General features: G+C 38.0%; 1 protein-coding gene and 1 pseudogene across 3 annotated transcripts in view; both read left to right on the top strand.

Annotated features, from left to right (window-relative positions):
- CORIN (corin, serine peptidase) overlaps positions 1 to 17,544 on the top strand; it is a 235,731-nt gene that overhangs the window by 81,867 nt on the left and 136,320 nt on the right. For all 3 annotated transcript variants that reach the window (XM_077847934.1, XM_077847933.1, XM_077847932.1), the window contains exon 5: positions 10,849 to 11,030. In XM_077847934.1, coding sequence (XP_077704060.1) covers positions 10,849 to 11,030 — 182 coding nt within the window. The remainder of the gene's footprint in view (positions 1 to 10,848; positions 11,031 to 17,544) is intronic.
- LOC144282934 (small ribosomal subunit protein eS4, X isoform-like) lies at positions 2,286 to 3,059 on the top strand (annotated as a pseudogene).

Genomic DNA, 17,544 nt, shown 5'->3' with positions numbered 1-17,544 from the left:
GTTGCTCAAGGAAACTTCGCTGAGATCTGTGAGGACATGAGAAACCAGGAGATGAGGGAGACCTGGACATCTGTTGGTGTTTCCAATTTATTTATGCCTTTAGCAAGGATTTATTGGCACCTACAATGTGCCAGGTGCATAGTCTGTTGCTGGGCATGTGGAAATGAATAAGATACAGTTCTGCCTTCAAGGAACTGAGCATAATGGGGGACCAGACGTGAAAATAATTAAATTGTTGTGCAATGTGATCAGTTTACAAAGTGTGGGGGTAACAGAAAGACGGAAGAAGAACTCTTTTCCATCTGGCATTATTAGGGAAGGCTACTCCTGGGGAGGAAGTAACAGCTGAATTGGTTTCGGAGGAGAGCTAGAAGTTTGCCATGTGGGCGAGGTTGAAAGAGGAAGGCGTTGCAGGTAGAGTAACAGCCTACATCTATCCTATGTTAGGGGAACTACAACTAGTTTAATTTTACTCGGGTATAAAATGGGGAGATTTTAAGCCTATGTTAGGGAATTCTAAGAAGTAAAATTAACAACACTTACTGACTAATTGCGTATGAATGGTGAGGTTGAGGGTGAGGCAAAGGTTTTTGGGCTTGCGGACTCGGGTAGTTAGTATTACCACCAAGAAGATCATGTATCTCAAAGGAGAAGGGGTGGCTGTAGTGGTGCATTGAGCTAATATTGACATAATGTCTATCTGCTTCAAGAAGTACATGACAGTACTTTCCCTTTCAGAGGAGTTAAGAACATTTTTTTCTTCTGTAAGAGATGATGTGATTTATACTTTTATCTAGTGGTTTGCTAGTGAACTGACTCCCTGAAAAATAAAAACCAAACCAAACCGAAACAAATCAATCATTTGTAGTATTTGTAGTATTTGTTGATTTCTGTGTTATAAACACTCTTACCAGATTCCAGGCTAATAATAGCTTAACAATCTACTCCCACAGCACTGTGTTTTATCCCTTGACAAGTAATTGTTGAGCTCTCGCTAGATCCAGAGCACACAGCAATATGCTGGTTATTTCTCATTTACTTTTCCATATCCACTTCCCACCGTCCCCCACCTCCCTCTTCTCCACGGGGAGGGGGGGGTCTCAATAATGGCTACTTTCTACCTTCCTGTGGGGCTCAGCCAATGGGAACCACCAACATGACGTCAGAGTATGGGAAGAGAGGTTATGTAGTCATCCCCTACTTCTTTCTTTCCCAGATTGCATGGGTTGCTGCATCCCACCAGGAGAGGCTGTGGCTCCTACCAGCCTTCTCCATATGGCTTTCTCTAAGTTCCAATAACTGCTCCTTAAGATTGAGATGCTAACAGAACCTGTCCCAGAATACTGCACTACTCCTTGTTGGTTTTGCTAAACCCGGCCAGTACCTTTGCTAAGTGGCCCTTTCATTAAATGCTCTGCAGTGATCCTACTTCAGCGGGTCATTTCTTTCCTGCTGTAACCATGGCTATTACAAGCGAAAAATCAGACAGACATAGTCCTTGTTTTTAAAGAGCTTCAGGCCAGTGTGACCAAAAATATCCTAACATTTCTTATTATTTCTCTTCTGATGTGGGACAATGACATACAAATATTCTCTTGTACACTTTTCTATCTTCATGTCTGGTGAAGCTGGGAACCAAGGAAATGCCTTTCTTACTGTCATACCCCATCTAAACCATATCTCTTATGAGGTCTCTTGAGGCCAACAGAATGTGCTGGCATAGGAAATTGATGCTGCTGGTCCATCAAAGAGAAAACAAGGAGTCTCTTATTTTTGTGTTTTCCAGCAGTGGTGATGAAATCATGCTCTTGTGTCAGTTGTGGACTTATTCCTGTGTTACCTGTGGCTCATGTTTATGAAAAGAGGTCAGCTAGGTGATACATTTTGGAGCCCTGGGCTGGAGTCATGATATCCAACTATGAGATCTCCTTTTAGGCTTGGGTTTCCCCAGGCGGAAATAGGAGTCAGTTATCTTGCAAGACCTTTCCAGCATTAACATTTTTTTCATGACTAAGGTCTGCAGCTCTGGTTGCTGCCTGTGACTATGACTTTGTGAGCATTGTCTACTGAATAGCTCAGCCTAACAAAGAAAATTTCAGAATATGTTTTTTTAAAAATTATTATATGAGTCTCATCAATGACCACATCTAATTCAGTTGCATGTGTCTGACCCAGTAATATATCAAAGAAAAATATATTAGTTACCCACTAGTGTGTAGCAAATTACCACGAATTTAGCAGCTTACAACAATGCACATCTAGCTCTATTTGTGCCTAGCAGAGCCATGGCTCATGGTCCCAAGAAGCATCTGAAGCATGTAGCAGTTCCAAAGCATTGGATCCTGGATAAACTGATGAGGTGTGCTTGCTCCTTGTCCGTCTCCTGGTCTCCTTGAACTGAAAGAATGTCTCCCTCTCATCGTTTTCTTAAGGAACAGACCTAAGTATGCCCTAATAGGAGATGAAGTAAAGAAGATCCATATACGGCATTTTATTAAGATTGATGACAAGATCCAAACCTACCCAGCAGAGTAGATTATATCAGCATTGGTGAAACTGGGGAGAATTCCCATCTGATCTGTGACACTAAGGGTTCCTTTGCTGTTCATTGGACTACACCCAAGGGGACCAAGTATAGGTTGTGGAAAGTGAGCAAGATCTTGGGGAAGGAGGGATTCCTCATCTGGTGACCCATGATGCTCATATCATCTCCTATCCTGATCCCCTCATCAAAGTGAATGACACCATTCAGACCGATTTGGAGACTGGAAAAGTTACTGGTTTCATCAAATTTGACTCTGGTTAATCTGTGTATGATGACCAAAGGGGCTAACCTGGGAAAACTGATGTGATTACCAACAGAGAGACACCCTGATTCTTTTGATGTAGTTCACATGAAAGATGCCAATGGTAATAGCCTTGCCACCTGGCTCTCTGACATTTTTGTTGTTGGCAAAGGCAACAAACCATGGATTTCTCTTCCCTGTGGAGAGAATATCTGCCTCACCATTGCTGAAGAGAGAGACAAGAGACTGGTGGCCAAACAGAGCAGTGGGTAAAGGGTCTTTAGATGACATGATTGGAAGTCTTTATACTTAATTAAAGATAATGCAGCATGATTAAAATAAATAAATAGATAAATAAAGCAAACAGTACACATCTATTATCCCATAGTTTCTGAGGATCTGCAATCTGGGAATGACTTATGTGGGTCCTCTGCTTTAGGGTCTGTCATATGGCTACAATCAAGATATAAGCCAGGGCTGGGGTCTTTTCTGAATCATGTTGGAGGAATTTTAGTTTCTCAGAAGTTGTTGGACCGAGGGTCTGTTTCTAGCTGACTATTGACTGACCCTACTCTTAAGCCATGTGAGCTCTGCAATATGCCAACTTGCTTCATCAAATCCAGTAAGGGAGAGAGTCTGCTAGCAATAGAGAAGTCATAATCTTATGTACCCTAATGATGGAAATGACATCCCATCATTTTGTATTGGTTGCAAGCAAGTCTCTACGCTGACCAACACTCAAGGGGAGGAAGGGGCTTACACAGGGCATGAATATCAGGAGGTGGGTATCATTGGGACCATCTTAGAGTCTGCCGGCCACAGAGACTTTTTTTTTAATGGTAAAAGAATTTTAAATCCCAAGCTCTTCTAATATATTCAAAAATGAGTTTATTTGCCAAAAATAAAAAGTGACAACTAAATGCGATGTGAGATCCTGGGTATATTTGGATAGAGTTCTTTGTTAAAGGTATTGTACCAATATTAATGTTCTAGTCCTGATAATTATACTGTAGTTACATAAGATGTTTGCCTTGGGGGAGTCTAGATGGAAGATATATGGAAACTTTCTGTAATGTTTTTATAACTTGTCTCTAAGTCAAAAGGTAGGTCAAAGTCAAAAATTAGAAAGAGTGATTTGTAAAATTTAAAAATCCATAGCTGTATAAGTCTCCTTTGTGGCCACAGCTTGTTCAGTAATTAACATTATATCTTTATTGGAACTTTTTTTTGCAGATAACATATATAAATTTGGGGAGAAATAGGAAGATGTTGGTCAAAGGGCACAGTAAAGAAAACAAAAATCTGTAATTTTTTTGTAAACAAAGCAAACAATTTCGGTAGATAAATTTGCTAATGATTATGTAGGTATATATAGTGGAATATTACTCAGCTATAAAAAGAATGAAATCTTGCCATTTGCAGTGATGTGGATGGAACTAGAGGGTTTTATGCTAATCGAAATAAGTCCATCAGAGAAAGACAAATACAATATGATTTCTTTCACTCATATGTGGAATTTAAGAAATGAAACAGAGGAACATAGGGGAAGGGAAGGAAAAATAAAATAAGATACAAACAGAGAGGGAGGCAAATCATGAGAGACTCTTAACTGTAGGAAACAAACTGAGGGTTGCTGGAGGGAAGGTGGGTAGGGGGAAGGGGTAATTGAGTAGGGGCCATTAAGAAGGGCACGTTGATGTGATGAGCACTGGGTGTTCGGTGCAAATGACGAATCACTAAATTCTACCCCTGAAACCAATAATACACTCTATGTTAACTAAATTGAATTTAAATTTAAATTTTTTAAAAAAAATTATATAGGTAAAATCTACCACTTTTTTTTGTTAATTATTTTAGAATGTCCTTCCCAGTGAAAATACCATAGAAGCCTCACTTTCACTGTATAGTAGAATTATTTATATATTTATTTATATGTATTTGTTTCAACAAATAATTTACAGAGATGATGTAACAGTTTTCTGCTTGAACTTTAGTTGAAATGCGTTAGGGACTTCTGCACACCACCAAATGCACTTCACACATCAATTTAAAATAATCACCAGTTCTAAAATAAGATTCTGATAGCCAAATTCAACTCTCTCCCTGTACAGAGCACTGTTTTCAGATGTCAGTCAGCTTGCTGCTTGGATATAGACACTCACGTTCCAAAATAGCGTGGTCTGTCTCACCACACTGCTCCATGTGATGAAAAGCCAAATACTTCAACCCCTCATTGGCAGTTGGATTTCATGCGAAGCAAGAACAAATGGCTCCTCGTTTTGCTCACTGTTTGAAAGGGCTGCTTGTTATAAATACTCTATCACTATTTCACATGTCCTGGTCCAGCAATTTGAAGCTTATGGGTCTCGGTTGGTTACACCTCTTAAGAGAGCTATTTGGAAACACTCTAGACATTTTTCTTACACCCTATTTTTAGAATGGAAGGCCTAATGGTGTTTTAATGTCTCTATATATTCCCAGAACAAATCTCAAGAAAAAAATGTCTGTTACCTTCTGAAATTTAGCAAAGCTGGTCGGATTATCACTGCTCCTCTGAGAAGTATTGTGTTAAAGAATGGGTTTTGATTTACAGAATGTTAGTGATAAAAATTGGACCACAGAAAGTCAGCTCCTTCAAACCTCTCCCTTTTCAAATGAGGAAAGTGTGAGTTTTAGTGGGAATGAACTATTGGCCCAAGATCAGACAGTGTCCTCACGGGCCATATGGAAGCTTTAGAATGGTGGTAGATTTAGGCTTTCCTGCAGAAGATGATCATGGTAAGAGTCAGTTAACAGTCCGTTTCTGAGATAAGATTCAGCTTTAGAACATGAAAATAGTCTGCTGGGCACTTGTGTAAAACTTTATTGCTCTTGTTATAGAAGATTCTGAGAAAAGATGTGGAGTCATCCAAAAATATATGGATTCAGAAGTGAGGAAAGGTCCAGAAACTTCTTTGGAGAATTGGGCCCTGCGTGTTAGACAGCTTCTCAGGGATCTTTCCCCCCACCCCCACTATGCTAGATGAATGTTTCCCCTATAAATGGCACCTGGCATTCCATCAATTAGACATTCCTTCGCTCCAGCAAACAATCTTATTCTAATGATGTAAAGCCTTGGGGAGGGCTAAGTGTCCATCTGTTATTATGAATTACTCTCTGTTATTTTCATCTTTCTTCTTCTTTGGCAGCCTAATTGGGATCTGATCACTTGGGGAATGTAGTTTTGATTGTAGGAAGGGAGGAAAATGTCTCCGAGCCAGTAATGCTCTGGTGGAGGTGGCCGTCTAAGTGGGGTGCTGCAGTGGGGGTGGCCAGGATGGTGTCAGAAACTGGGACCCAGGTCAGGGATTAGAAAGCAAAGGAAGAATGCTGAAGAGAAACCCAGCTTGCTGGTAGCTTTACTATGGGCTGTCTCACGCGTGGGAAAGAAGGAGAAATGACTTCACTCTTCCCTGATGTTCCTTAGCCCCTTTGGCAACTAAGGATTCATTGCGGGTTAACGAGTTAGTGGAATGAAGGGAGAACACAGCCCTGTGTATATGGTTGGTCCACTAGGGAAAGTGCATACAGGCATGCCCTGTTTAATTGCACTTTACTTATTGGGCTTCACGGGTGTTGCAGTTTTTACAGATTGGAGGTCTGTGGCCACCCTGTGTCAAGCAAGTCTATCAGTGCCATTTTTGCCAACAGCATTTACTCATGTCGTATCTCTGTGTCACATTGGTGATTCTTGCAGTATTTCAAACCTGTTCATCAGTATTATATTTGTTATGATAATCTGTCATCAGTGATGTTTGATATACTGTTGTTGTTTTGGAGTGCTATGAGCTGCAGTCATATAAGAGGGTGAACTTAATCAGTAAGGGCTGTGTGTTCCCCTGGCCATCAGCCTCCCTCTCCTCAGTCCCCTCTATTCCCTGAGACACAAAAATACTAGAATTAGGCCAATTAATAACCCTATAATGGCCTCTAAGTGTTCAGGTGAAAGGAAGAGTCACATGTTTCTCACCTTAAACCAAAACTAGAAATGATTAAGCTTAGTAAGGAAGGTGTGTCAAAAGCTAAAATAGGCCAAGTGCTAGGCCTCTTGTGCCAAACACTCAAAATTGTGAATGCAAAGGAAAAGATCTAAGGAAATTAAAAATACTATTCCAGAGAGCACATGAATGATAGTAAAGCAGAGCAGCCTTGTTGTTGATATGCAGACAGTTTGAGTGGTCTGGATAGAAGATCAAACCAGCCACAACATCCCCCTAAGCCAAAGCCTAATCCTAAAGCCTAAAGCTAGGCCCTAATTCTCTTCAATTCTGTGAAGACTGAGAGGAAAACATGCAGAAGAAAAGTTTGAAGCTATCAGAGGTTTAAGAAAAGAAGCCATCTCTAGAATGTAAAAATGCAGGGTGAAGCAGCCAGTGCTGACGTAGAAGCTGCAGCAAGTTACCCCGATGTAGCTAAGATAACTAATCAAGGTGGCTACACTGAACAACAGATTTTCGATGTAGATGAAACAGCCTCCTCTTGGAAGAAGACACCATCTAGGACTTTCAGAGCTAGAGAGAAGTCAAGGCCTGGCTTCAAAGCTTCAAAGGACAAGCTGACACTCCCGTTAGGGGCTAATGCAGTTGTTGACTGTAAGTCTAAGCCAATGTTTAATATACCTTTTCAAAATCTCTAGGGCCCTTAAGAATTATGCCAAATCTCTTCTGCTTGTGCTCTATAAATGGAACAACAAAGCCTAGATAACATCTATTTACAATCATGATTTACTGAATATTTTAAGCCAGATCTACTGCTCAGGAAAAAAAAAAAAGATTCCTTTCAAAATATTACTGCTCATTGACAATGCACCTGGTCACCTGAGAGCTCTGATGGAGATGGACAATGAGATTAATGTTGTTTGCATGCCTGCTGATCCAACATCCATTTTTCAGCCCACGGATCAAAGAGTAATTTTAACTTTTAAGTCGTATTGTTTAAGAAATACCTTTTGTAAGACAATAGTTGTCATAGGTAGTGATTCCTTTGCTGGATCTGGGCAAAGTAAACTGAAAACTTTCTGGAGCCGATTAACCATTCAAATTCCTTGAAGAACATTTGTGATTCATGGGATGAGGTCAAAATATTAACATCACCAGGATTTTGAAAGAAGTTTATTCCAAACCTCATGGAGGACTTTGAGGGCGTCAAGACTTCAATGAAGAGAATAACTACAAGTGTGGTAGGAATAACAAGAGAACTGGAATGAGAAGTGGAGCCTAAACCGCTATAATCTCATGATTAAACTTGAGCAGATAAGAGGTTGCTTCTCACGGATGAGCAAAGAATATGGTTTCTTGAGGATGGGATCTACTTGTGGTGCAGATGCTGCAGAATGTATTGAAGTGAAAGCAAAGGATTCAGAATATTACACAAACTTAGTTTATAAGGCAGCACCAGGGTTTGAGAATATTGACTCCCATTTTGGAAGTTCTACGGTGGGTCAGATGCTATCAAACAGCATCACTGCTACAGAGAAATCATTCATGAAAGGGAGAGTCAATGGAAGCAGCAAACTTCATTGTTGTCTTATTTTAAGCAATTACCACAGCCACCCCGACCTTCAGCAACACCACCCCGAGCAGTCAGCAGCCACCAACATCTAGGCGAGACCCTCTACCAGCAAAAAGATTACAACTCACTGAAAGCTCAGATGATTAGCATTTTTTAGCAATAAAGTATTTCTTAAGGTATGTACATTGTTTTTTTAGACATGATGCTATTGCATATTTAATAAGCTGTAGCATATTATTAACACAACTTATATATGCAATGGGGAACCAAACAATTGATTTGATTTTCTTTACTGTGATATTCACGTTCTTGTGGTGGTCTGGAACCAAACCCGCAGTATCTCTGATAGGAAGTATCAAATTTTGAACTAACCTTGAGTTCTGCTTTGGGGACATACATTCCTGAAGTCTGGATTCACATGAATGGAATGTTTAACTGAGTGGGTCCTGGGATCAATATGGCTGAGCTCTTACTTTTCCTGTGCTTCGTTTTTTTTGTTGTTGTTGTTGTTGTTGTTGTTTTTTTGTATATTTAGGATGATAGTAATGGTACTTATCACTTAGGGCTTTAATGAGAAATGAATGAGTTAATGCATGTGAAGCACTTAGAGCCTAGCAAAGTGTTGCAAAGCCATTGCATAAGAATCCTATGATCACCAAATAAAAAAAAAAAAAAAAAAAGAATCCTATGATCTGATTCCTCAACTGTATCCTTCAATTTTATCTCAGAAAACATAGTCTCTAACTTCTCCAGGATAAGATTTTTTTTTGTTATTGAGAGAGAGAGAGAGAGAGAGAGTGTGATAGGGTGGTGGGGGAAGGGGAAGGACAGAGAGAGAATCCTAAGCAGGCTTCATATCCAGCAAGCACCAAGCCTGACGTCGGGCTCAATCCTATGACCCTGAGATCATGACCTGGGCCAAAACCAAGAGTGGGTCACTTAACCGACAGAGCCACCCAGGTGCCCCTCTGGAATAAGACTTAAAAATGTCATTCAAGTGACACTTTCTTAGTCCTATAAATATCCATGTATTTCCTGATGGCAGTCAGGTGTCTTCTTCACACCAAGAAACTTGCCTGGACCAAGTCATAATTTTATATCCCAAACTTAATCTAAATGCAAAACCTCTCTTTCCACATCTTCATTAGCAAATTTAGCAGGTAGATAACTATGTCAGGATTCCAAAAGACACTGAGTTTTGAGACAAATTCCTGGGAGGCCGGTCAACAATATTTGCATCCGAATGTAACTGTCGAGTACCCCCTTTCCATATCTGTGTATAGAACGAGACCCCTCTGCAAAGCTTCTTTCACATACTCCATCGGTGCTGTGGTACCTCGGTGGCTGGCGTATCTCATTATGTCCCTGCAATCCGTAGAAGCAGGAGTGGAGAATTTTAATGTGCTTCTTTAATCAAGGGATTTTTTTTTAAAGCCAAATTATTTGGTCCTTATATAAAAATAGACAAGAGAAGGGTAGGGCGAACATGAACCAAAAGCTCAGACACCTGGATTCTCCTCCCGCTTCTACCATTAAGAAGTTGTGTGACCTTGAGTCCGTTCCAGAACTTTCCTGGGCCTGTCTCAAGTGGAGGATTTGAACCAGGTATTGCTTGGGGTTTGTGGCAGATCCCTATGGTGTGATTGCACAACATCCTAGTGACCCTACACTCGGGAGGTGTGTACTTTGCCTTGACCAACAAGTGTACTTTCTCTCCCAGTCCCCTGAAAACCGTCCAAGGTGGCTTTGCTGTATCACCAGCCAGGGTGGGAGACGATGGGCTCTGTGGCTGCAATGTGGGAAATGCCAGCTGGGCCTGCAGGACGGCGAGTCCCTGCCTCGGGCCCTGGGACATTCGGTCCTGCGGGGTTTGATTGCATGGCAGGTGAATCAAGGCAGGCTCCGGGGGCATCATGACTCTACCTGTGAACAGCAGTTGTTCGCCTTTTTCTATTTTGCAGAGATAAAAGAGAAATCGAAGAAGATAAATAACTGCTTAAAAGCCAAAGATGGTTTATTACTGTAGATAAACAACTGAGTTGCCACTCGTCTATTTTTTTTCCCGGGAGGCAGTGGAGGTTAAGGAGCAGCCTTCTACCTGCCTCTCGGAGATGCTGTTTTCTCAAAGGGATGATAAAGAGATGAGATTAACCTGTTTTGTGACCTACTTCTGCTTTTCCAATTTGGGGACCTTCATTTCTGTTAATTTACTCTGATATTAACTAGAGCTTTTTTTGGTGATAGGTTTACTAAAAAAATCATCTTGTAAAATACTTTTACAAGAGCTAGTAAGCTGATATGCTATGGAACTAGCTTATTCCCTCTTGAATCATGATAATAGGGCGGCTGACATCCTGGTTTTAGGACTTATTGTAGAAATTTAAGTTTTTGACCATAGTCAAAATTAAGATAAATTAAGATAACCTCAGTACAGATGGTCAACTTAACTTCATTGTTATATCAAGAAGTAGTCTGTAAAAACATTAATTTTCACCTTTTCTTTTTCTTCTAGCCATGGACTCCTGCCCTGTAGGTCCTTCTGTGAGGCTGCAAAAGAGGGCTGCGAATCAGTCCTGGGGATGGTGAACGCCTCCTGGCCGGATTTCCTCGCCTGCTCCCAGTTTAGAAACCAAACCGAAAGCAGCAATGCCAGCAGGATTTGCTTCTCACCTCAACAAGAAAAAGGAAAGCAATGTAGGTGTCTGTGTTTCATTTCATTTAAAAATTGTTTTGGGATCCCTGGGTGGCGCAGCGGTTTGGCGCCTGCCTTTGGCCCAGGGCGCGATCCTGGAGACCCGGGATCGAATCCCACATCGGGCTCCTGGTGCATGGAGCCTGCTTCTCCCTCTGCCTGTGTCTCTGCCTCTCTCTCTCTCTGTCTGTGACTTAAATAAATAAATAATAAATAAAATATTAAAAAAAAAAAAAAATTGTTTTTATGGAGGCGTCCCATTCATTCAAGGTTGTATACAAATAACGTACACTTCATAAGTCTTATGAAAGCGATCAGACCCATATAACCAGCACCCAGATCAAGAAATAGATCCCACAAACCTTACACATGAATGTTCATGGTGGCAATATTTACAGTAACCAAAAAAGTGGAAAGAACCCAAATGTTCTTCATCGAATGTATGGATTTTTTAAAATGGCATATTCACACAGTGGAATATTATGGCAGCAAAATGCATGAAGTACTTGTACATGGATGGAACTTGAAAATGTTATGTTATGTGGAAGAAGCAAATCAGAAAAGGTCCAGCATCCCAGAAAATCTCTCAAGCCCCCCTTCCAGTCGTCTTCTCATTCCAAAAGAAAACTCTCTTTCTAAGGGAGGCCGTCTCAGGTGACTTGTGTCATCTTAGGCTTGTCGACTTCTGAGCTCCACGTCGGTGGAAGGGGGCAGGATAGGCTCCTTTTGTATCCAGCTTCACTCACTCAGCATCATGTCTTCCTCTTGTGGTTCATTCTCAGGGTTGTACGGTATCCTAACACATGATTGTATCCCAAGGTATTTTTCTATTCAATTGTTGCTGGACGTTTGGGTTGTTTCTGGCTATTATGAATAGTGACGCTTCTATTCTTGTGCATGTCTTTGATTGCACATGGTCAATATATTTATACAGCAAAAAGGTCTTTTTTTTTTGTTTTTGTTTTTGTCTTTTAACGTGGTTGTACCAATTTATCCTCCTACCAGCTAGGTAGTGTAAAAGCTTCAGTTGCTCCAAACCCTCCCTAACCCTTGTTATTGTCAGTCTTTTTCATTTTAGCAATTCTGATTATAGTCTTTTGTGGATTTAAGTTGGATTTCCCGGATGAGTTTGATTAATTTTTCAAAAAATTTTGGTGAAGCATTTGTCCAAGTATTTTATTCATTCTTTGATTGGGTAGTTTGCCTTTTTGCTCTTGATTTGTAGTTCTTTATGTATTCTAGATAGGACAATTTTGGGGGTACGTGTATTGTGACGATATTCCATTCTGTGGCTTGCCTTTCTTATGGAATAGAAGGTCTTAAGTTTAATGGGCCCATATTATCAGTCTTTTATTTTGTGATTCATTTTTGGTGTCTTGGTTAAGACATCTTTGTCTACACCAAAACATAGGAGTTTTTTTCCCTGTGTTTTCTTCTTGGACCTTTATTGTTTTAGCATTGACATTTACACCTACCATATTCTGGAATTAATTTTTGTGTATGGTGAGAGCTATGGATTAACTTTTTTCTGTACATATATTTAATTGACTCACTGCCCTTTATTTATTTAGAGTACTATCTTCCCCCTCTGCACTATAATGTCCCTTTTGTTATCAATCAAGTGATTGATTATATATACATCTATTTCTAGACCCTCTATTTGGCATAGAATTAAGCCAATACCACTCTATCTGGATCACTAAAGTTTTATAATAAGTCTTTATATTCAATAGTGTAAATCCCTCAGCTTTCGGCTTCTTAAAGATTGTTTGCCTGTTCTGGTCCTTAGCATTTTATGTAAATTTTCAGATCACCCTGCAGTTTCCACCCATGCTTTTTGTTTTGAATTGGGATTGCATTAAATCCATAGGTCAAATTAGGGAGAATTGTTTTACAACATTGAATCTTTCAACCCAACAAAATGATGTACTATGGTTATCTTTAATGAGGCGTTTTAATGAGTTATTTAATTTCTCTCAATAATCTTTGGTAATTTCAACCAGAAAGATCTTGCACATCATCCCTTAGACTTAATCATGGATATCTGATATTTTTTATGTCATTTGTAAGTGGAATCTTTAAAAAAGTTTTTTTCTGTTTGTATACAACTAAATCACATTAATTTTTATACCTCTCTGTAGATTCATTTGGGTTTTCTAAGTGCACATCATGTGATCTACAAATGAGTTTGTTTTCTCCTTTCCAATCATTATACTTTCTGTTTCTTTTTTGTCATAGAGAAAGGTTTAACTATTTCACCTTTAATTATAATGTTTGCAGAAAGACTTTTACTGATACTCTGTGTCAGAGTGAGGAAGTCTTTTCTATTTCTGGTTTGCTAAAGTTTTTTTAAAATCATGAGTGGATTTCGAATTTTATCAAATGCATTTTCTATGTCTATTGAGATGATATGATTTTCTTCATATTATGTTAAAAATATAAGATTTAGTGATATATAATTCATATACCACAATATTCACTCTTTTAAAATGTATAATTAATTGTTTTTTGTATACTTATAGAGTTGTGCAACCATCATAGCCATCTAATTCCAAAACGTTTTGTGGCCCTAGAAAGAAACCCTATACCCATTAGCAGTAATGCCATTTTCTCCTCCTCCAGCCTCTAGAAACCATTAGTCTACATTCAGATTCTATGGATTTGCCTATTTTGGACATTTCATATAAATGGAATCATAGAATGAAACCTTTTGTGATTTGCTTTTTTCATTTAGTACACTATTTTCAAGGTTTATCCATGTCGTAGTATGTATCAGTACTTCATGCACTTTTATTGCCAATTACTATTCCTTTGTATGAATATGCTATTTTTTAAAATCCATACATTAGTTGAGGAACATTTTGGTGTTTGTATTTTTTTTTTTGTTTATTACGAGTGATGCTACAATAAAATAAACATTCATGTGAAAGCTTTATGTGAACATACGTTTCAATTCCCTTGGGTATATACCTTGGAGTAGAATTGCTATGGCTAGTAATAGCTACTTAACATTTTGAGGAAATGCCAGTCTCACCAGCAATGTAAAAGCGTTCCAGTTTCTCCACATCTTCACCAAAACTTGTTATCCTTTTTTATTATAACCATCCTAGTGGGTAAGAAGTGGTATCTCATTGTGGTTTTGTTTTGCAATTTGATAATGACTAATTGTGTGGATAATTCAACATTTCATGAACTTATTAGTCATTTGTATGTCTTTTTAGAAATACCAATTCAACTATTTGGCCTATTTTAAAATTGGTAATTTGTCTTTTAATTGTTGAATTGTAGGAGTTCTTCATCCATCCTAGATACAAGCTCATTATCAGATATATTATTTGCAAATATTTTCTTTTGTTCTACAGGGTGTCTTTTCAAGTGATTTTCAAATGGCTTTTTTTGGTTGTGTCCTTTGGAACACAAAAGTTGTTTTGTTTTGTTTTGTTTTTAATTTAGAGGAAGTTCAATTTATCTATCTTTTCTTTTTATCATTTTTGCTTTTAGTGTCATGTCTAAAAAATCATGGTCTAATCCAAGGGCACTAATATTTACTCCTGTTTTCTTCTAAGCATTTTAAGATTTTATGTCTCATAGCAGGTCATCAATTAATTTTTGAGTTAATTTCTACAGAACTTTACATCCAAACTCAACTGAATACACATTCTTCTCCTTTCTATACTCGATAGGTCTTCTAAGCACAACATCTCCAAAGAAACGAGAGCTTTAAATGATACACTGGACCAGATGGATTTCACAGATATCTAATTTTTGAGTTAATTTTCATATATGGTATGAGGTAGAGGTCTAATATATATATATCCTGGGTCTCCAGGATCACACCCTGGGCCGAAGGTGGTGCTAAACTGCTAAGCCACCGGGGCTGCCCAAATTTATATGTTTATTTTTATGTGAATATACACTGTATGGATTATTATAGCTTTGCAGTAAGATGATTACTAGCAGCAAAGAAAGACATTTTAAAATGATAATAGAGTCAATCCATCAAGAAACCATAATCTAACATCAGAGTCCAGAAATATTTTGGGCAAAAATGATAGAAGTGAGGGGGAAAATAGATAACCATCATATTCCCTTTCAACAGTGGATGGAACAGTTAGGTAGAAGATCTATAAGGAGGAAGAATTGAAAAACAATATAAACCAATTTGATTTAGACAGCTGTACAACACTCTAACAATAAATAGCAGAATATATGTAAACATGTACATACCTCAAATTTTTCACTTTTTAGCTTTCAATCAATTTGTGTCTCTGAATAGGAGTTGAACATATAGTTGAATACTGTTTTTTATGCACTAAACAAATCCTTGCCTTTTGATTGTAGTGTTTATTTATATTTAATGTAATTACTGATAAGAGAGGACATACATCTTTTATTTTGCTATTTGTTTTCTATATATCTTTTACAAAATCCCTCTATTTTACATTACCTCCCTTTCTATTATGTTTTTTTTTAATATACCATTTTAATTTTTGTTGCTTAGTACTATATTTTTAAAGTTGTTTTTATTGGTTGTTCTGGGACTTACCTAGCATCAAGTTTGCTCGGATTAATATCAACTTAATTTCAATAGTTTACAAAGCTTGTCTTTAGCTTTGTTCCCTGTCCCTTTCTTTGTGCCATTATTGTCATACAAATTATATCTTTATACATTATAAACCCCTCAACATAGTTTTAAACTTACTGACTTGTAAAGTTGTCTATTAAATAGGATAGAAGAAAAGATTGACAAACAAAAATATTCATATTGCTTTTTATATTTACCTAAGAATTACTTCTATTAGTATTTTTTATATCTTCATGTGGGTTTGAATTACTGTCGATTGTCTCTTCAGTTCATTATGAAAGACTCCTTTTAGTACTTCTCATGGGGAAGTTCTGATAGTGGCAAATTCTCTCAGCTTTTGTTTATCTGGAAATGTCCTACTGTGGCTTTCATTTTGGAAGAGTAGTTTGGCTGCATATAGAATTCTTGGTTGACAGACCTTTATTTTCAGCACTCTAAATATGTTGAATAATTTCATTTTCTTCTGGACTCGTGCTTCCTAATGAGAAATCAACTGCTAATGTTCTAGAGAATTTGTTTTGCCTCATGGGTTGTTTATCTCTTGGTGTTCTCAAGATTCTTTCTTGTCTCTGGTTTTTGATAGTTTGATTATGACATAGCTACGTATGGATCCTTTTGAGTTTGTTCAATTTGAGTTTATTGTTCTTCTTGAATGTGTGGATCAAATTATTCATCAAATTTGAGATTTTTCAGGTATTATACATTCACATACTCTTTCTGCACCATTCTTTCTTCTCTCTCTCTCTCTCTCTCTCTCTCTCTCTTTCTCGGTGAACAGTACACTGTCTCTTTTTTTATCATTTTATTTTATTTAAGATCAACTAATTAGTGTATTATTAGTTTCAGAGGTAGAGTTGAGTGATTCATCAGTTGCATATAACATTCAGTGCTCATTACATCACATGCCCTCCTTACATTACATTACCCCATCCTCCCAACCACAACTCCTCCAGAAACCCTCAGTTTGTTTCCTAGAGTTAAGAGTCTCTTATGGTTTGTCTCCCTCTCTAATTTTGTCTTTTTTTCATTTTTCCCTCTCTATTTTCTCCTTGTGGAACTTCCACTGTGCATATTTTGCTACACTTGATGTTTCTTCCAAATCTTGAAGGACCTGTTATTTTTCAGGGTGCCTGAGTGTCTCAGTTAGTTGAGCATCTAACTTTTGATTTTGGCTCAGGTCATGATCTCACTCAGGGCCATGGGATCGAGCCTCACATCAGGCTCTGCACTTAGCATGGAGTCTGCTTGTACCTCTCCTTCTGTTCTCCACCCTCACAACACCCCAACTAAATAAATAAACAAAATCTTTAAGATAATTTTATAAAAGCATCTGTTATTTTTCTTGATTTTTTTCTTTGTGTTCTTTAGACTGAATAATCTCAATTTATTTATTTTCAAGTTATTGAACTTGATTCTTTCTTCCACTTGCTTAAATATGCTATTAAGCATGTCTGGTGAAATTTTCATTTTATTTGTTGCATTTTTCAACTGCTGAATTTCTATTTGGTTTACTTTTTTAAAAGAAAAAACTGATTTATATCTTTTATTAATATTCTCTATTTATTGGGACATTGTTACTATATTTTAGTTTTTTCAAAATGGGTTTCTTTAATTCTTTGAATGTATTTAAAATAGCTGATATCTATTCTTTATCTAGTAGGTCCAATGCCTGAGCCTCATCAGGGGGCAGTTTCTATTGACTGTTTTTTTCCCCTTACGCATAAATCATACATTCTTGTATCTTTGCTTGTCATATTTTTGTTGTTGTTGTTGAAAGTTGGATATTTTATTCTATTTTATTTTATTTTTTACAGATTTTTTATTTATTCATGAGAGACACACAGAGGGAGGCAGAGACATAGGCAGAGGGACAAGCAGGCTCCTCACAGGGAGCCCAATTTGGGACTCAATCCCCAGGCCCAGATCAAGTC

This window comes from Canis aureus, chromosome 14, assembly GCF_053574225.1.
Source record: "Canis aureus isolate CA01 chromosome 14, VMU_Caureus_v.1.0, whole genome shotgun sequence".
Classification (NCBI taxonomy): Eukaryota; Metazoa; Chordata; class Mammalia; order Carnivora; family Canidae; genus Canis; species Canis aureus.
Note: the sequence above shows the minus strand (reverse complement) of the source record. Positions and strands in the feature narration are given on the sequence as shown.